The following is a 20,503-nucleotide window of genomic DNA, read 5'->3' on the forward strand; positions in this document are numbered from 1 at the left end:
CTCTCTCTCTATATATATATATATATATATATATATATATATATATATATATATATATATATATATATATATATATATATATATATATATACTGTATATTATATTGCTGATCGTCCATCGTAGAACTCAGTGATGGAGTATGTTCCAACGACTACTTATTTCTCTGTAATCAGCTTCAGCTCGACTGAAGCTGATGGTGATATGACCTCCTGGTCGTGATATTTTTGGGGGCTTTCCACCGGCTCATCCACTGCTTCGCACCACATTCTCATGGCTCTGTCATCCGCCTCCTGTTTTATTTACTTTTGTTCCGATGACTTCCTGTTTCACCGTTCACCAGCAGGGAGGAGGCGGATCCTCGTCTTGCTCCTCCCTGCTCTTCTCTTGGACTGTAACCAGAGTCGGAAGCTTTCTTAAACTCTTGCTACAGCCCAAAATGAAGTCTTCCTGTGTCCTCCTCCCTCTCACGTCTCTTACTGTCTGGGCTCATTTTCACTCTGCTACACACATTGATTCATGTTCATTTATTTACTCTCATCACTCCTTTCTATTGCTCTTAAAATGTACTGATATTCCATTTTCTTTCCCGTATTTGTTTCCTTCCCTTCTGCTCAAACCTCTCTCTTCTGTTCTACATTTCCCTCCTTTGTTCTTCCCTTTCCTCTGTCCTCCCTCGTTCCCTCCATCCTCCCTCATGCAGGTGGTGAGTCAGCGTTTCCCACAGAACAGCATCGGCGCGGTGGGCAGCGCCATGTTCCTGCGCTTCGTCAACCCGGCCATCGTGTCTCCGTACGAGGCCGGAATCCTGGACAAGAAGCCCCACCCCAGGATAGAGCGGGGTCTCAAGCTCATGTCCAAGGTCAGCTGCTCCATGTTTGCAGGCTTGAGCTTTCTGTGTATATTCTAATAATCTGCAGGAGTTCTGTTCTCACCAACGGTTGGAACTTGTTTAATTAGGTTGTATCAAAATATTTTATTTCATTTTAACGTTCATTCCAATTCCAACTTTTCTAGGATGTCTATACATCTGTGATTACTGTCCTCTGACTCCACCCACCAGCACAACCTTATGTCACTGGGTTTCTATGAGCGTTCCACCTCATCTAAAGTGGACTGATGCTCTCGTTCAAACCCCCAAACGACATGACGACATGAGGCCCAAAAGTACTTTTTCCCCATAGACTTAGATTGGGGACGTCTGTAACTCAGCAGATCATTTATTCCCAGTATAAACGCATGAACAGCCCAAATTTAAATCATCAGGTTCTAAAAGTTGTAAACGGCTGAGTCCAGAGTTATTTTCCTTCCTCCGTTCATGTGAATGAGAACAAGGCTGGGAGGCGGGGCTAAAGGAAACCCTAGTGAGCATGCTCCATGGGCGCCGTGATGTGGCAGATCTGGGTGTTTCTGCTTAATGCACCACCACTCCAACGCTTTATTTAATTCCTTTTATACATCCAGAATACAGAGCTGCAGGGATGATGTCATTTTGTAGTCCAACAGGAAGTTGGTCACTGGTTCCCTTCACAAATAGCCAATGGGATTCTTCCATTGGATTTTGGATTATTACAGAAAATAAACAAACCTTTATGATTCTTCTAGGTTTAGTTCATCAAGATAATCTTCACTAATGAACTAAAGGAACTCCACCACGGTCACATGACTTCATGTTAGTCTATAAAGGAACTCCACCACGGTCACGTGACTTCACGTTAGTCTATAAAGGAACTCCACCACGGTCACGTGACTTCACGTTAGTCTATAAAGGAACTCCACCACGGTCACCTGACTTCACTTTAGTCTATAAAGGAACTCCACCACAGTCACGTGACTTCACGTTAGTCTATAAAGGAACTCCACCACGGTCACGTGACTTCACGTTAGTCTATAAAGGAACTCCACCACGGTCACCTGACTTCACGTTAGTCTATAAAGGAACTCCACCACGGTCACGTGACTTCACGTTAGTCTATAAAGGAACTCCACCACGGTCACGTGACTTCACGTTAGTCTATAAAGGAACTCCACCACGGTCACGTGACTTCACGTTAGTCTATAAAGGAACTCCACCACGGTCACGTGACTTCACGTTAGTCTATAAAGGAACTCCACCACGGTCACGTGACTTCACGTTAGTCTATAAAGGAACTCCACCACGGTCACGTGACTTCACGTTAGTCTATAAAGGAACTCCACCACGGTCACCTGACTTCACGTTAGTCTATAAAGGAACTCCACCACGGTCACGTGACTTCACGTTAGTCTATAAAGGAACTCCACCACGGTCACGTGACTTCACGTTAGTCTATAAAGGAACTCCACCACGGTCACGTGACTTCACGTTAGTCTATAAAGGAACTCCACCACGGTCACGTGACTTCACGTTAGTCTATAAAGGAACTCCACCACGGTCACGTGACTTCACGTTGGTCTATAAAGGAACTCCACCACGGTCACGTGACTTCACGTTGGTCTATAAAGGAACTCCACTACGGTCACGTGACTTCACGTTAGTCTATAAAGGAACTCCACTACGGTCAGTGGTGTTCTAGTGAGGACGTTTAGTTGTCTCATTTGCACTCTTTTTAAGATTCACCAGAGGGGCGTTCACTGACCTGTTTTATATCAGAGAACTAAACGTTAGAATCTCTTCAGCTCGTGTTAAAGACAGACATGGTTTGAGACATCTAAACGAAAACACATTGACTTCCAGACGAGGGAACAGGAAGTGAAAAAATCTTGTTTCAGGAGTTGTTCCTGCAGAACTCTACTTGGTTTGCTTTATGGAACGAGTCCTTGTTTAGACTTGCAGTTTATTTTGGGTTTTGTTCTTAATATGCATGTTCTATATTTCCTGTCTTTTCTTTTAGATTCTGCAGAGCATCGCAAACCACGTCTTGTTTACAAAAGAAGAACACATGAGGCCTTTTAATGACTTTGTCAAGAGCAACTTTGATTCAGCCAGAAGGTAAGACGCTCGAACATGATGTTAATTATTAATGTGTCATAAATGCATTTTAATGAATGATGCAGATGTGTTTTTTATTCATGTGATAAACCTTTTGGGTCTCGTTTGGGTTACAGTGTTTCTTACTTGATGAAGGTTAACAAGGTTATTTTGGTGCTCTCGCAAAACTTGCTCTCAGGTCACAAGTTAGAATCCTGTGGAGTATTCCTGGTAGAACACGGTACCAGACATCGCTCTTTAACTAAAGCGGTGAGTGTGCACTCTGTTCTCTCTCCGTCTCAGGTTCTTCTTGGACATAGCGTCCGACTCTCCTCCCAGCGACTCGGTCAACCACAGTCTGTCCTTCATCAGTGACGGCAACGTTCTGGCCCTCCACCGCCTGCTGTGGAACAACCAGGAGAGGATCGGCCAGTACCTCTCCAGTAACAGGTGGGGGAACGGATCTCAACGATGAGCTCACTCTTTTACCACCGATCATGTTTCGTGACGTGGTTTCTTACGATCTAATTTCCAGGGACCACAAAGCCGTGGGCAGGCGACCTTTTGACAAGATGGCCACCCTGCTGGCCTACCTGGGTCCTCCTGAACACAAACCAGTGGCTGACACACACTGGTCTAGTCTCAACCTGACCAGCTCCAAGTTTGAGGAGTTCATGACCAGGTAGCGTTAACATAGTGATAAACTGGTTTCTCGAGGTCCCCCATCAGAACGCCAAATCTTTGAGATTGGATCGAGACTGACCCTCAGGTCTCTGGTTTGTTTTTTAGGCACCAGGTCCATGAGAAGGAGGAGTTCAAGGCCTTAAAGACCCTCAACATCTTCTACCAGGCAGGAACCTCGAAGACCGGCAACCCAGTGTTCTACTACGTGGCCCGCAGGTAGGACCTGTGAGGAGTTGTATGTGTATTGAGTGTCTGTGAGGGGGTTTGAGGAATGTGCCAGCAGCGGGGGAAGGATACATGCTGGATGAGTGAGGCGTCTGCCCAGAACAATGGGTCATAGGCCAGGGGGGGGAGCTTATCAGATTTCAGTCAGTCATTGAGCTGATCGATGGTTGTGAGGTGAGAACTTTTCAGAGACTTTGGAGGGACAAGAGGACTGAATCCTGGGCCATCTTCAGACCTCCTCCTGACCGTGGGGCAGACATAGTCTGTCGCGTGGCCCATGGGGCCTCACTTTCATGAAATGAATATGTTTGTTTTGTTATTAGGGCCCGAGCACCGACGTAGTCGGAGCGGAGGACCTATTGTTATTCTAATGTTTTTTATTATTAGGGCCCAAGCACCGACGTAGTCGGAGCGGAGGACCTATTGTTATTCTAATGTTTTTTAGGGCCCGAGCACCGACGTAGTCGGAGCGGAGGACCTATTGTTATTCTAATGTTTTTATTATTATTATTATTATTATTATTATTATTATCGTACCAGTTTCATTGCAAAAAGGAGGTGCTTGGGATACTGGGAATCTTTTGAAATTTGGCACAAAATTCAATCGTGGTGAAAATTCCAGTATTATTGGGGTGTACAGCTGCGGCATGACATTTTGGCTCGATAGCGCCCCCTACAGAGTAGCCCCAACTTTGGGTTTCACCTAGCTGTATGAAATTTGGTAGGTATGTGGAACGTGATGGGACGTACAAAAAAGTCAAAAGGAGGTATATCCTAAACCAAACAGGAAGTCGGCCATTTTGAATTTTATAGATAGATAGATAGATACTAACTTTATTGATCCCGTGAGGGGAAATTATTTTGTTACAAGCAGCAATAGGTCACAGGTAAAAAAATCTTAATATTATATAAAAAGAAAAATACAAGAAAGATACACATGTCACAATATATACAGTTATAATATAGTAAAGATGTTATATAAAAAATGCACACTATATACACAGTGAATAGAACAGAATAATATTAAATCAACTAAATAAACAGTAGTGCAGAGGTTTAACGATTTGATTTGGCCCGAGGTGATTTATTGTACAGTCTTATAGCAGTAGGCAGGAATGTTCTCCTGTACCTGTCCTTATGACAGCGGAGCTGGATCATTCTGTTGGAGAAAGTGCTCCGCTGTCCCTGCAGTAGGTGGTGGTATGACGTTTTTGGACCGTTTCAAGGCACCGTACTTTAACGAACTCCTCCAAGAGATTAAACCCGATTGCCTTCACATTTGGTCAGTATGCTCTTGAGACCTTGGCAGTGAAACGATACTCAAAGATCAAAAAGTTATCGAACTATGTGTCCGTGGTGTGGCGGCAAAAAAACACCATTCGCCATGAAACAGGAAGTTGTTGTAACTCGGCTGTACATTGCCTAATCTGCTCCAAATTTCTCAGATGTCATAACATCCTGACCCTGAACACATGTATATGACAATTTAGAATCATAGTAATAGCGCCACCTTGTGGCAACTGGAAGTTGTACGTTTTGTACTTTGACATCCTGCTCCTTACAGATTATTTCGATCCGTCTAAAGTTTTGTCAGAAAAGCCTTAAGATGTTGATAATGCTTTATTGTGAAGATTGTAAGAAGTTGTCGAAGGGCGGCGACGTGGCGGCTCGGCGAACTTCGATCCTTCGCCATGAACGAATAAACTGATGTAACTCGACTCCGCATCATCAGATCTTTACCAGATTTCACATGTTTGATTAAACTCCAGGCCTGAAGACATCTGCAAGCCAATTTTGAATCATAGTCATAGCGCCACCTACTGGCAACAGTAAGTTAAAGTCTTTATACTTTGGCTTGTTTCTCTTAGTTGGAAAATCAGATCAACATCAAATTAGTTCCACACAAATGTAAGAAGTTCATAATGCCAGTTCTCTAAGCTTTTGATGTTTCGTCAAACGCCGTTGCCGTGGTAACGCAGTCTTCGCCGTGAAAAACGATGGTCATTTGGAGAGGTTAAAAAAGCTCGAAACACAAGCAAACTTGACACACAGATCACAAGGCCAAAATGTAGTTCTATAATATGATTTTATTCAATCAGAGTGTTAAATCGGCTCAATAGCGCCCCCTACAAAATTTCGTCGAAGCAGCCCTCGCAGTACGTTTCACATAGATGAACAAAATTTGGTAGGCACATGTATCACATGTGGACTTAAATAAAAGTCTCTTGGGGCCATGCCCTAAACCCAACTGGAAGTCAGCCATTTTGAATTTAGTCTGAATTTCTGGTGTCGTTTTTGCAATTTCCAGGCGCTCTACTTAAACGAACTCCTCCCAGGGAATTAATCAGATCAACTTAGAATTTGGTCAGAACAATCTAAAGACCTTTGTGATTAAAAGTTACTCAAAGCTTGTTGTTTCGTGAAATGCCGTTGCCGTGGCGATGCATTCCTCGCCATGAAAAACAAAGGTGTTTTTGAGGGGCTAAAAATACTCAAAACGTAACCAAACTTGTCACACACATTTAAAATCCTGAATGTAGTTATCTGATGTGATTTTAATGCTTCAGAGTGGCAACTCGGCTCGATAGCGCCCCCTACAATATTTCGACGATGCAGCCCTCGCAGTACGTTTCACCTAGATGTATGAAATTAAGTAAGCAGGTGTATCACATGTAGACTTAACAAAAAGTCTTAGGGGTCCATGCTCTAAACCCAACCGGAAGTCAGCCAATTTGAATTTTGTATGAATTTCTTGTGGTTTTATTTCCTTTTCCAGGTGCTGCACTACGAACTCCTCCTAGGGAAATAATCCGATCAACTTAGAATTTGGTCAGAACAACCTAAAGACCTTAACGATTAAAAGTTACTCAAAGCTTGATGTTTCATCGGATAACATGGACTTGGTGTCGCGGCAATTTTACATGATTCGCCATCATCCATCCAGCTTTTGTAACTCAACCTTACTTTGTCAAAACTGCCCCAAACTTGACATGCTTGATTGCTGTCGTGATTTTAGGACTTCTGCATGCCAATATTAACACATAGTCATAGCGCCACCTACTGGCAACCATGGACGTAAACAGATTTCTATAATAACAGCGGCCCAAACAGGGTTTGTGGGCACACCATGAGAAAAAGACTTCTCTGATCTAAATATGTGCAAACTAAGATGCTTGGAGAACAAAAGTTAATCAACAGTGTTTTTCAAACCATGTCAGTGGGCATTAGTATAAATGATCTGTCCAGAGCTTCTACATGAGAATCACGTTAAATGTTACAATGAACGCTTCACACTACAATCTAAAGTTATAGAAGAGCTTAAAATGAAAACAGTGTTAAATTGAAGTGTTCAAGTAAAAGCAAATGACACTGCTGTTCTGTTAACTTTCATGTAAGTCCAAATACAATCAGCAGGACACTGCAGGGAGTTGAACTCCATCCCAGTAACCTGACCGTCTGTTATGTTACAAATACTGAAGCACATTCACACGTTCATTTTCTAAATGATCTTAACAGGCTTACATTTATGATTGTATCGGAGGTACACTCAAAAACATTTGAGGCTTAAGACCTGGCAACATGGTCTTGCTATGCTGCTGGTCGACGCAGGAAATATCATCTAACTTGTGCATGCAGTGTATGATGGTCACAGAAATGCATTGCCGCATCAACCAGAGTCCTGCCAGTACCCTCGACGTGTGTGACGTTGCGAGGGCCCGATCAATGCTGCTTGCAGCTTTAATTTTGTATGAATTTCTCGTGTATTTTTCCCATTTCCAGGTGCTGTACTACGAACTAGTCCTAGGTAATTAATCAGATCAGCTTAGAATTTGGTCAGAACAATCTAAAGACCTTTGTGATTAAAAGTTTAGAATTCATCAAACATGGACTCGGTGTAGCAGCCATTTTACATGGTTCGCCATCATCCATCAAGCTGTTGTAACTCAACTGTACTTTGTCAAAACTGTCCCAAAGTTGACATGCTTGATTACTGTCATGATTTTAGGACATCTGCATGCCAATATTAACTCATAGTCATAGCGCCACCTACTGGCAACCACAGACGTAAGCAGGATTCTATAATTACAGCGGCCCAAACACTGAACTTAATAAAAGGGTTTGTGGTCACACCATGAGAAAAAGACTTCTCTGATCTAAATATGTGCAAACTAAGATGCTTGGAGAGCAAAAGTTAGACAACAGTGGTTCTCAAACCATGTCAGTGGGCATTAGTATAAATGATCTGTCCAGAGCTTCTACATGAGAATCAGAATAAATGTTGCAATGAACGCTTCACACTACAATCTAAAGTTACAGAAGAGCTTAAAATGAAAACAGTGTTAAATTGAAGTGTTCAAGTAAAAGCAAATGACACTGCTGTTCTGTTAACTTTCATGTAAGTCCAAATACAATCAGCAGGACACTGCAGGGAGTTGAACCCCATCCCAGTAAACTGACAGTTTGTTATGTTTCAAACATTGAAGCGCATTCACGCACATTCATTTTCTTAATGATCTTAACAGGCTTACATCTATGATTGTATTGTGGGTACACTTAAAAACATTTGAGACTTAAGACCTGGCAACATGATATTGCTATGCTGCTTGTCGACGCAGGAAAAATCATCTAACTCGTGCACACAGTGTATGACGGTCACAGAAATGCATGGCCGCGTCAACCAGAGTCCTGCCAGTACCCTCGACGTGCGTGAAGTTGCGAGGGCCCAATCAATGCTGCTTGCAGCTTTAATCAGGGCCCGAGCACCGACGTAGTCGGAGCGGAGGACCTATTGTTATTCTAATGTTTTTTATTATTATTAGGGCCCGAGCACCGATGTAGTCGGAGCGGAGGACCTATTGTTATTCTAATGTTTTTTATTATTATTATTATTATTATTATTATTATTATTATTATTATTATTAGGGCCCAAGCACCGACGTAGTCGGAGCGGAGGACCTATTGTTATTCTAATGTTTTTTATTAGGGCCTGAGCACCGACGTAGTCGGAGCGGAGGACCTATTGTTATTCTAATGTTTTTTATTATTATTATTATTAGGGCCCGAGCACCGACGTAGTCGGAGCGGAGGACCTTTTGTTATTCTAATGTTTTTTATTATTATTATTATTATTATCGTACCAGTTTCATCGCAAAAAGGAGGTGCTTGGGATACTGGGAATCTTTTGAAATTTGGCACAAAATTCAATCGTGGTGAAAATTCCAGTGTTATTGGGGTGTCCAGCTGCGGCATGACATTTTGGCTCGATAGCGCCCCCTACAGAGTAGCCCCAACTTTGGGTTTCACCTAGCTATATGAAATTTGGTAGGTATGTGGAACGTGATGGGACGTACAAAAAAGTCAAAGGGAGGTATATCCTAAACCAAACAGGAAGTCGGCCATTTTGAATTTTATGACGTTTTTGGACCATTTCAAGGCGCCGTACTTTAACGAACTCCTCCTAGAGATTAAACCCGATTGCCTTCACATTTGGTCAGTATGCTCTTGAGACCTTGGCAGTGAAACGATACTAAAAGATCAAAAAGTTATCGAACTATGTGTCCGTGGCGTGGCGGCAAAAAAACACCATTCGCCATGAAACAGGAAGTTGTTTTAACTCGGCTGTACATTGCCTAATCTGCTCCAAATTTCTCATATGTCATAACATCCTGACCCTGAACACATGTATATGACAATTTTGAATCATAGTAATAGCGCCACCTTGTGGCAACAGGAAGTCATAGGTTGTGTACTTTGACACCCTACTGCTCACAGATTAATCGGATCCCTCTCAAATTTTGTCACAAAAGCCTTAAGACCTTGATAATGCTTCATTGTGAAAATTGTAGGAAGTTGTCGAAGCGTGGCGACGTGGCGGCTCTGCGAATTTCGATCCTTCGCCATGAACGAATAAACTGATGTAACTCGACTCCGCATCATCAGATCTTTACCAGATTTCACATGTTTGATTAAACTCCAGGCCTGAAGACATCTGCAAGCCAATTTTGAATCATAGTCATAGCGCCACCTACTGGCAACAGTAAGTTAAAGTCTTTATACTTTGGCTTGTTTCTCTTAGTTGGAAAATCAGATCAACATCAAATTAGTTCCACACAAATGTAAGAAGTTCATAATGCCAGTTCTCTAAGCTTTTGATGTTTCGTCAAACGCCGTTGCCGTGGTAACGCAGTCTTCGCCGTGAAAAACGATGGTCATTTGGAGAGGTTAAAAAAGCTCGAAACACAAGCAAACTTGACACACAGATCACAAGGCCAAAATGTAGTTCTATAATATGATTTTATTCAATCAGAGTGTTAAATCGGCTCAATAGCGCCCCCTACAAAATTTCGACGAAGCAGCCCTCGCAGTACGTTTCACATAGATTAACAAAATTTGGTAGGCACATGTATCACATGTGGACTTAAATAAAAGTCTCTTGGGGCCATGCCCTAAACCCAACCGGAAGTCAGCCATTTTGAATTTAGTCTGAATTTCTGGTGTCGTTTTTGCAATTTCCAGGCGCTCTACTTTAACGAACTCCTCCCAGGGAATTAATCAGATCGACTTCAAATTTGGTCAGTACAATCTAAATATGTTTGTGATGAAAAGTTACTTAAAGCTTGTTGTTTCGTGAAAGGCCGTTGCCGTGGCGACGCATTCTTCGCCACGAAAAACAAAAGTGTTTTTGAGGGGCTAAAAATGCTCAAAACGTAACCAAACTTGTCAAACACATTTAAAATCCTGAATGTAGTTATCTGATGTGATTTTAATGCTTCAGAGCGGCAAGTTGGCTCGATAGCGCCCCCTACAATTTTTTGACGATGCAGCCCTCACAGTACGTTTCACCTAGCTGTATAAAATTTGGTAAGCAGATGTATCACATGTAGACTTAACAAAAAGTCTTAGGGGTTGATGCTCTAAACCCAACCGGAAGTCAGCCAATTTGAATTTTGTATGAATTTCTCCTGTTTTTTTCCATTTCCATGTGCTGTACTACGAACTCCTCCTAGGGAATTAATCCGATCAACTTAGAATTTGGTCAGAACAATCTAAAGACCGTAGCGATTAAAGTTACTAAAAGCTTGAGGTTTCATCAAACAACATGGACTTGGTGTAGCAGCCATTTTACATGGTTCGCCATCATCCACCAAGCTGTTGTAACTCAACTGTACTTTGACAAAACTGTCCCAAACTTGACATGCTTGATTACCGTCATGATTTTAGGACTTTTGCATGCCAATATTAACTCATAGTCATAGCACCACCTACTGGCAACCACAGAAGTAAGCAGGATTCTTTAATTACAGCAGCCCAAACACTGAATTTATTTAAAGGGTTCGTGTGCACACCATGAGAAAAAGACTTCTCTGATCTAAATATGTGCAAACTAAGATGCATGGAGAGCAAAAGTTAGACAACAGTGGTTCTCAAACCATGTCAGTGGGCATTAGTATAAACGATCTGTCCAGAGCTTCTACATGAAAATCACGTTAAATGTTACAATGAATGCTTCACACTACAATCTAAAGTTACAGAAGAGCTTAAAATGAAAACAGTGTTAAATTAAAGTGTTCAAGTAAAAGCAAATGACACTACTGTTCTGTTAACTTTCATGTGAGTCCAAATACAATCAGCAGGACACTGCACCCAGTAAACTGACAAGTCTGTTATGTTACAAACACTGAAGTGCATTCACGCACATTCATTTTCTTAATGATCTTAACAGGCTTACATTTATGATTGTATCAGAGTAAACTCAAAACATTTTGAGGCATAATGCCTGGCAACATGATCTTGCTACGCTGCTGGTCGACGCAGAAATATCATCTAACTCGTGCACGCAGTGTATGATGGTCACGGAAATGCATGACCGCGTCAACCAGAGTCCTGCCGGTATCCTCGACGTGCGCGTAGTTGCGAGGGCCCGATCAATGCTGCTTGCAGCTTTAATTAATAGTGTATTCGGTTTGTAACTGTTTTGCTTCTGTAGTTATAAAATATCTTTTGATTTTAACTCAAACCAGCTGATTTTTTGCCACTGCTTTGCTGACGAAAGACGCAGCAGTGGGAGACATGCGGCCTTCCTTTGTCTAAGAGAGTTGAGACCCGAACAGACCGCCTCTCTCCTTAACATCAGCTCATCGTTCGGTTCAGGTTTGTCGTGGTGCTGAATCAGAGCCATGCCTTTCTCTGAAAGGTTTAGCAAAGCAGGTTTACGCTTAAACTAAGAACCTACGTTTGAATATAGCAGCATATGGGACTGTGGAGGAGGATCGGCAGAACGATCTAGTTAGTCCATGTGGTCATGTGTCCTTGGGCGAGACACTTAGCCCAAATCTCTCACGTAGGCTGTGCCATCGGTGTGTGAATGGGTACGAATGGTTAGTTAGAGTCCAAGCTGGTGGTTTGGGTTGAACCTTGCATGGTAACCTGAACCATCAGTGTATGAATGGGTGAATGATGACATGTAGTGTTGAATCGCTTTGAGTGGTCAGAATACTAGAAAAGAAGTACAGTCCATCTACCATTTTAGGGCCTGTGTTTATGACGCCGTTTTCTGACAGAAAAGCATCCGCTCAGCGCTTTGTTCTATTTCTATGTCAACAAAACATATCACCACCGTTGTATGATGGGCTAGCATCGCTCCTGCGCTTTATATTATTATTTGGGCTGCTACATATTTGTTTTATTATAGCTCAGAAAAAAAGTCGCTGGGTGCAGCACTGTTTCTCTAGGCGTCTGCATACGCTCTGTCCTTGTTATATATGTTAAATATGTGGACACAGGTCCTACTTCTTACTCAGGACTTCAAGGTCTGATTAGTGTTTTTGTCTCTGCACTCCAGATTACAAATGCAGTAAATTCCTAAATAGATAAAAGTAAATTACTCCTCCCTGTATGTCAGCGCTGTAACGGTCTGTGTTGAATGGTCACGCTACGAGTACACGGTCTCTGTCACTGAACCAGACCAGGCTACACAGTATGTGGATTAATGTGCCTAATGTAGAACCAAAGTTGCCAATTCCAGCCAGAAACATTTGACCACAAGAAACAGAAAGCTTAAAACGTTACATACCTCTGAGGCTAAAGTTACGCAGAGATGCCCACAAACTTCAGCTAACCAGCTGATGGAGTTTAACTTGTGTGATGTTAGCTGCTAGTGTGAGCTGCTAGAGTGAGCTGCTAGTGTGAGCTGCTAGAGTGAGCTGCTAGTGTGAGCTGCTAGTGTGAGCTGCTAGTGTGAGCTGCTGTGTGAGCTGCTATGTGAGCTGCTATGTGAGCTGCTAGTGTTAGCTGCTAGTGTTAGCCTGCTAGTGTGAGCTGCTAGTGTTAGCGGCAGCTGTATTGTTGGCGATATTAGCCACATTTCATACATTTTAAACATGTTACACATCAACACCAATATGCTAAAGCTCTGCGACGATTAGCTAGCGTTAGTGGTTATCCAATGAACTACGGAAGCAAATGAAACACTGTCATTTGTGTTAATAATCAATCGCTCCATTCTTCTTCATGTGTTTTTTTTATTTGGAATTAAGTTTAACTGGATCTCTGTTAAGTCATCGGTCCGTCTGGAGTTCTACAGGATGATTTGAACCTCACTTTGATAAGGTTTAGTGTATGTGTGTATGTATATATATATATATATATATATATATATATATATACATATATATATATATATCGATATATATATATATATATATATATATATATATATATATATATATATATATATCGATATATAGTTATAACTATATATATATATATATATATATATATATATATCGATATATATATCGATATATATATCGATATATATAGTTGGTGGTTGACCTTTTCAGATTGGAAGAAAACAGACAGTTGAACTTGTTCTCTGAGAGATAGATTGATTTAATACAGTGAATCCTTATTCATGGCACAAATGGTCCTGCAGTCTTGGTTCAGGTCTGGTTCTGCTGAATACTTTTACCTCAGGATCCATAATGTCCACTAAGTTTCCGCTGCAGTTCTTTTTCCTTCGTTTGGAGGGAAAAATCCAAACTCTTCCTGTTTGTCCGGAGGTCACCACCTGCTGTGGAAGACCATGATCTGAATCGTCAGAATCTTTTCTACCTGTCAAACTAAATGTGATGGATGCAGCAGCGCTGCCCTTTGAACCGTCAGTTGTTCAAAACTGTGATCCGGATCAGACCACTTCCTGTTCTAGGAGGGTCTTTATCGAGGAGTAACAGATAATCACATGGACTCAATTCAATAACACTTTGATGAATAAGCGAGTCACAGCTTACTATGTGACAACAAATCTGGTCTGATCACAAAGCAGTGTTGTAAACGTGAGTATTTGTTTGTTGTGCTTTGTTTCGTTGCATATTAAATGAGATCATTGGGGATTCATTGCACTGAAACACCTACAGCCATTCCATGCATCCCTACTTCAGTTCTGTTAGTGTTCTTTACTTCACCGAGGCTCCTCGCTGCTCAGACGGGCTGAATGTGATGTAGTGTATATCGTGCATCCCGCTTTGACTCAGCAGGAACAAACGTAGCATCAGTCACGAAGAAAACACCGAGCTCAGCAGAACGTCGGCGTGCAGAGAGCTGAGCATCGACGCAGCACTTCCTCTTCAAACCGTGTGTTCAGAGCTGCTTTAGTCTGACGCACTTCAACATTAAACATGGAGATACAATTGTATGATGGAGACAAAAGGCAGTAACAGTTTACTATCAGGAGAAATGAAGATGAAAGGAGCTACGTGGAGTCTTCTGGTCACACTCATGTTCTAGTACGTTCTGAGACCAGTTCACGTGGTTCAGAAGGTGTTGAACGCCGTCAGGACTAAAATAGTCAGACCGACAGTTTGCCGAGTCTCGGCGAGGAGTCCGTGGCTTCTGTTCCTGGAGGTCGCCGCTCTGGGCTTCTTGGTGGAAGACGGCCGGGCCGTCGTGCTCGTGTGCGGGGAGAAACCGTCCGAGTTAGTGGGAGACGTCCAGACGAACGCCACGTTGTCCCCCGATTCATTCGCCCCTCTCCTGTCCTGGTACCTCCCCGTCTCGAAAAGGGCCCATTTGGCCCGGTAGCCGGGCGACGGACCGTCTCGGCCTTCGTCGACCCAGGGCGGCGGCTCTGTGAACGGCGCAGAGTGCCGCTCCCTCCCTGGAGCTGCCTGCTGCCCACAGATGGGTTTCGTGTAACAGGGGCAGCCTAAGACGGTGGCCCGGGTTCGCCCCGCCCACATCAGGAGCTTCGTTATGTTCTCCTCTTCCTCGCAGGCCCAGGGGTTATCCCCGAGCGTCATCACCTCCAGCGCCGCCAGCTTGTCAAATATCCCCTCCGGCAGCCAGGAGAAGCGGTTGGCGTGCAGGTAGAGCTGAGCCAGCCTCGGCAGCCGGTCCAACGAGCCCGGCAGGATCTGCGCGAGGTAGTTGTGCGACAGGTCGGCGCTCTCCAGGTTGTGCGGCATGTTGGTGGGCACGGTCCAGAACCGGTTGTGGCTGAGGTCGAGGGTCCGGAGGCTCGGCAGCGTGTTGTTGATGAAGACCACTCTCTCCAGCTCGTTGTCCGACAGGTCCAGGACCTTCAGGTTCCAGTGGTAGGCCGTGTCGTTCTTGTCCAGCGAGCGCAGGTGGTTCCCCGCCGCTCGGATGTCCCACAGCGAGCGCGGCAGAGCGGGGGGCAGCGTCTCCAGGCGGTTGTAGGACAGGTCCAGGGTCCGCAGGTGGGCGTAGTGGGTGAGCTGGCTCTCCAGACCCTGCAGGCTGTCAGAAGGGCGTGACGTTAGAAAACACATTAGATATAGTGTGATGTTTAGTGTTATCGGTGAACTATGACGTCACGGGTTGTCTCTGAGACCTCTCCGATGCTCAGAGCTGCTCACCTGTTAAAAGACAGGTTGAGGAAGTTGATGTTGTGCTGCAGGCCGGGCGGCAGCTTGGTGAGGCCTCGGGAGGAGCAGTCCACCGCGCGGTGCCCCCGGCTGCAGGAGCACACGGTGGGGCAGATGGACGCCACCCGACCCCCGAGCAGCCCACACAGCAGCAGCAAGAGGCAGGCGGTCATGGTCGCGGCTCTGGAGGACGACACGGTGTTAAATAGGAGCAACGCAGAACAATGACACCGCTTCATCTGTTTACCATCTTAATTATGCTTAGCACGGTGTTAAGGATGGTTGAAATCAAAGATCTGCCGTTTTCTTAGTGCAGAGAGTCCCATCTGAGCTGCTCATGGAGCTGCGAGTCATCCTGAGAGATCACTTGAAGCTCTGCCAGAGGGACCGGAGCTCAGAGTGCTGCAGAGAGACTCGCTTCATTCAGGGACACACGGTACCTGCAGAAGACCGGAGCTCCATGCGTTCGTGTTTTCAGAGACGGGACTGTGGGACATGTCCTCACACGTCCTCACACGTCCTCACACGTCCTCTCACGTCCTCTCACGTCCTCACACGTCCTCTCACCTCCTCACACGTCCTCACACGTGAATCCCTCTGTTGTTTAAAAGCTGCACTTTCCATACAAAACTAAAGAGCATAAATCTGCATAGAGACAGAGCACTGTGTGGTTTACTGCATTATGTCTCTCTCTCTCTCTCTCTCTCTCTCTCTCTCTCTCTGACTCTCTCTCTGTCTCTCTCTCTCTCTGTCTCTCTTTCTCTCTCTCTCTCTCTGACTCTCTCTCTTTCTCTGGTTTAATGTGGGTCGTCCTGTTTGAATCTCTCACCTCGTCCTCTCTAGCGTCGCTCTGTCCTCCCTCCTGCCGGTTCCTCCTTTCTGTCTCTCAGCCTCTTCTCTCTGGATGTTGTGGCTCTAAACATGCTGCCTGTAAGCGCCGGTGCCCCCCCGTCCTCACTGCGCTGTCGGATTCCAATGCAGCTGTAGGTTTGTGGAGGAGGGAGGGAGGAGGGAGGATAGGAGGGAGGGAGGGAGGAGGGAGGAAGGAGGGAGGAGAGGAGGGAGGGAGGGAGAGAGATGGGGAGAATTGCAGCAGCGAGCCGGCCCACTCTGCTGCTGATGAGGCTAAAGTGTGTGTGTGTGTGTGTGTGTGTGTGTGTGTGTGTGTGTGTGTGTGTGTGTGATGATATGATGCTGAATAGTTTAAAGAATAATTTCCGCTTCATAAATTCTTCAATACTTTGTCATAAGTGCAGTAAAAGTACACAGTAAGTAGTATACGTTGAGTCTTTAGTGAGTTAAAATACTTTGAACATCTAAACATGTTTGAGACCAAAGCTACTTCTTCATCTGGTGTCATTTATTTAACAATAGAAACTCTGTCGTAGGGTTCCAGCCTCAGTGAACAGGGTTTTAGGGTTTGTCTCTCAGGTGTGAATGTTTGGTGATGAAGTGGTTCAAGGACTCGTTGATGTTAATCTGTGTTTTTAATGTGACGTCCTGAACCACAACCACTCACACACACATGTGACACTAACCAACTTCACCCCTTCTTCTTCTTCTTCTTCTGTTCAGAAACCATCAGATAAACACACAACTAATGACACGCATATAGTTTAACAAACAGTTATTATTAACAGCCTGGTTAAATACATCGACGTGCTGCTCTCATCATTTAAAATGACACGCTGTGAAAAGAACAAAGAACACAGAACACATCAGTACACTCATGAAAACACGTTGAAGTAAAAAGTACTGAAACCAAACCTGAAGAGACGGCACAGAGAGTCACAGTGGAAACGTATTGACAAGGCAGAGACAGAGACTAAGTCCATTCTCAGTGACCACTGAACATCCAATAAGAAGCCAGGAAAACAAACAAGAGGGTGTGGTCACTGCGTTCAACTGATTAAAATATAGAACATTCAATGAAATTAGGAGCATTTTTTTTTGTTATTATATAACAATAGTAAAGTTAATATTCATATTGATATTTTTTGTGTACTTTGTGTAATTTTATGCTTTGGTAACTTTTTTCTGAATGTCAGTAAAGTAAAAATGTAATTTAATTTATAAAGGAACTCCAGCACAGATCTGGTTTGCATCACAGAAACCTTCCTGAAGACATTTAGAACTAATAGTATGATTTTAACGTCTCGCATGATTTAAAATGCTTCTTCTGTGGTTTAAGATGTTCTGTTTTAACATTGTTACAGTGGAGCCTTAGATGAGTGTCTCTTCTCTCTCTGGATGGTTTCCTCAAACTGTTTCCTGTCATTGTGACAGAGGAGGCATCACTTCACTCATGGTAGTCCGGGTGGAGTGGGGGGGTTTGCAGAAAGGTCTTGAATGTGGTTTGCGACCTCCGAGTTGTTGTTCGTGTGCGGCGTCTCGTTCGTCAGCGAGACGGACGTCTCCATCGGAGTGTCTCCGTTGCTTTTTGTTTCTGGAACGACTCCGGCCATCCCATTGCTTTCTCCGCCGTCGCTTCCACCGGCCTCTCTGCCGAACGAGCTCCCTTTATGTTCGCCTCTGAACGTGCTCGCCGGCGTCAAGTCCTCCAACTCCTCGCCGGCGTCCGGCAGAGCAGACAGTCTCTTGGACAGCCTCTGAGTCAGGAAGCTGGAGAGAGAGATCCGGTTGGACGGCCTCATCGTCACCTGGCCGTTGTTGACTCCGCCCTCGAGGAACGGCGAGGGACCGGCCCAGTCTCCGGTCGTTATCTGCTGCTTCTGAAGCTTCCGTTTCTTGATGAAGATGAACAGGAAGCCCACCATCATGACTACCAGGGCTCCACCTATTACCCCGGCCACTATTTTGCTGTGGTTCGATCCTTTAGCAGGCTTTTCTTTGCCCCCTGGACGTCTTTCCTTCGTCTTAGCGTCGTGGACCGATGGCGTCTTCGTCTTGGCCTTTGCCGTTCTGTACAAACCGGGGAACTGCGTAGCTGGGACCGGGCTTGCGTTGGTGGTTTTGTTCTCAACGGGTTCGGTAGATGCATCCGTGGTAGAGACGAGGCTTGTGGACGGCGTTGGACGTGTGGACGGTCGGCTTGTTTCATCGTCGGTGGATTGAGTTTGGGCGGAGCTGCTTGGCGTTGGCGGTGCCCGTGTGGTTGGGTCGCCAGCGTGACTGGTTGCAACGATTGCTGCTGATGTTGTGAAGTTAAACAGCGTCTCCATCGTGGACTTCACACCTTCTGTTGAGCCGTTGAACCGAGACCACGTGGAGTTGTTTGGAGTTGCTGCGGTTAGAATCCCTGGTGGGAACATCTTAGAAGGTGTTTGCGGTGAAGGTTCGTCGCTGGGTTTAGTCCCGTTTTCTTGAACCCCGATGGACCGAGTGATGTGACGACTCGCGACCTCCGAGACCGGATCCAGACCGGATGCCTCGCGTGTCGCCAGCTGGTCCCGCGTGGACTCACTTGGTGTGACCTGCGTCCCTGTCGTCACGTGACTGAAGGTGTTGTTCTGACCAGACGTCAGCGGCAGCAGCCACACCAACATCAGGCTCAAAAAGATGATGGTCATTGTTGTTCTTCCGTCTTCTGGCTGGTTGCTAGAACAGAGGAAGTTGTTTAGTCACAGATGCAGAGCAATACAATCTTATGCAATGTGCAGTGTTGCAATGTAAACTGGTGTTGTCCCGTTTCCTCAAAATGTAACTCTAAATAGAGGTATGAGTCAGCGGTACATGCTCGGTGACATTTTAAAATCTATCTAAAGGAGCGTTTCTGTTTAACACAGAAGTGTTGTCTTGTTAATTATTATTTCTCAATCGGGCGCTTCAGTTGTGATGAGAGATTTTAATCCATCACAGAGTTGTCTGCAGTAGATGTGGTATCTAGTCTCACTACGTTTTTTGTGAGGTAACGTTTCATTTGTTAGCACCAGCATCAATCCAAAGCACTGGAGTTATCAGATGCACCTCAGGCACGTTAATAATTCATGATTAAATTGTACTTACCAATGATTCCACACCTCCAGTGACCCGTCAGCCGTGTCCTTCCAGGATGTATGTGAGGTTAGACAGTTGATCTTATTGAGTCCTCTGAATGAAGGCAGCAGTGAAGGCTCCTCTCTGCTGAAACGTTGAGTCCTTCTTGCTTCACTTACAGGAAGTGTGACGCGTGAAGCCGACTCTGCATTCTCAGGTCTGATGTGCTAAAGATAGTAGTTCATGTTTCACACCAAAGCCTGACTGCACTGAAACGTGTAAACGGTGAATCGTACATGGTAGAACTAAAGTAACATTTGTAGAAATGACTTTAAGCCTCTTTGTACATGAAGGCCTGAAGGTTTACACTAGTGGTGCAACAGATCATGTTCAGCCACCGTCCCAAAAATCATTTAAACTGCTCTGAAGTCTGTACACCATCAAAACTTCTAAATGTTGTACTTTTAATTTGTTATAGTAATTTATTGTGTTTTTTCCTCATAAAAACACAACTGTTACAAATACTAATAAAATCAACTGACTTTAATTATAATTATTTTTTATATAAATATGTCTCAGTATTTTAGAAAGATGGCCAATTTGTTTTTGAATGCTTTAAAGTCTTTATAAATCTACATGAATCGACTAGTTCTCATGATATTCACCCTTTGATCACATGTGTTGGTCCAGTGATTTGACTCTTGTCTTAACATGGGTTGTTTAAAGCTGTTTGTACTCATGAAGGCCGTAGTGGTGCTCATAGCTGAGCTCCAGACCATTGTGTCTTCAGGCTCCACTCAGGCTTTATCTTTGTTTCCAATAACGG

General features: G+C 44.2%; 3 protein-coding genes across 3 annotated transcripts in view; 1 reads left to right on the plus strand and 2 right to left on the minus strand.

Moving 5' to 3' along the window:
* The window catches only part of nf1a (neurofibromin 1a), an 80,798-nt gene that overhangs the window by 34,439 nt on the left and 25,856 nt on the right, over positions 1-20,503 (plus strand). Inside the window, exons 32-36 of the mRNA XM_068731057.1 lie at positions 701-859; positions 2,871-2,968; positions 3,251-3,397; positions 3,483-3,629; positions 3,737-3,847. Of these exons, the coding sequence (XP_068587158.1) occupies positions 701-859; positions 2,871-2,968; positions 3,251-3,397; positions 3,483-3,629; positions 3,737-3,847 (662 nt within the window). The remainder of the gene's footprint in view (positions 1-700; positions 860-2,870; positions 2,969-3,250; positions 3,398-3,482; positions 3,630-3,736; positions 3,848-20,503) is intronic.
* LOC137868781 (oligodendrocyte-myelin glycoprotein-like) lies at positions 13,767-16,739 on the minus strand. The gene is made up of 2 exons (XM_068705734.1): positions 15,733-16,739; positions 13,767-15,613 (listed from the first exon to the last, which is right to left on the minus strand). Exons 1-2 carry the CDS (start codon positions 15,978-15,980, stop codon positions 14,668-14,670), a joined length of 1,194 nt encoding a protein of 397 aa, XP_068561835.1. The 5' UTR covers positions 15,981-16,739; the 3' UTR covers positions 13,767-14,667.
* LOC137866830 (protein EVI2B-like) lies at positions 17,354-19,844 on the minus strand. The gene is made up of 2 exons (XM_068703039.1): positions 19,708-19,844; positions 17,354-19,299 (listed from the first exon to the last, which is right to left on the minus strand). Exon 2 carries the CDS (start codon positions 19,269-19,271, stop codon positions 18,045-18,047), a length of 1,227 nt encoding a protein of 408 aa, XP_068559140.1. The 5' UTR covers positions 19,272-19,299; positions 19,708-19,844; the 3' UTR covers positions 17,354-18,044.

The sequence above is a fragment of the Cebidichthys violaceus genome, unplaced genomic scaffold (genome assembly GCF_023349555.1).
Source record: "Cebidichthys violaceus isolate CVI_PGR_0920_01 unplaced genomic scaffold, fCebVio1.0.p SCAF_1, whole genome shotgun sequence".
In the NCBI taxonomy this organism is placed as follows: domain Eukaryota; kingdom Metazoa; phylum Chordata; class Actinopteri; order Perciformes; family Stichaeidae; genus Cebidichthys; species Cebidichthys violaceus.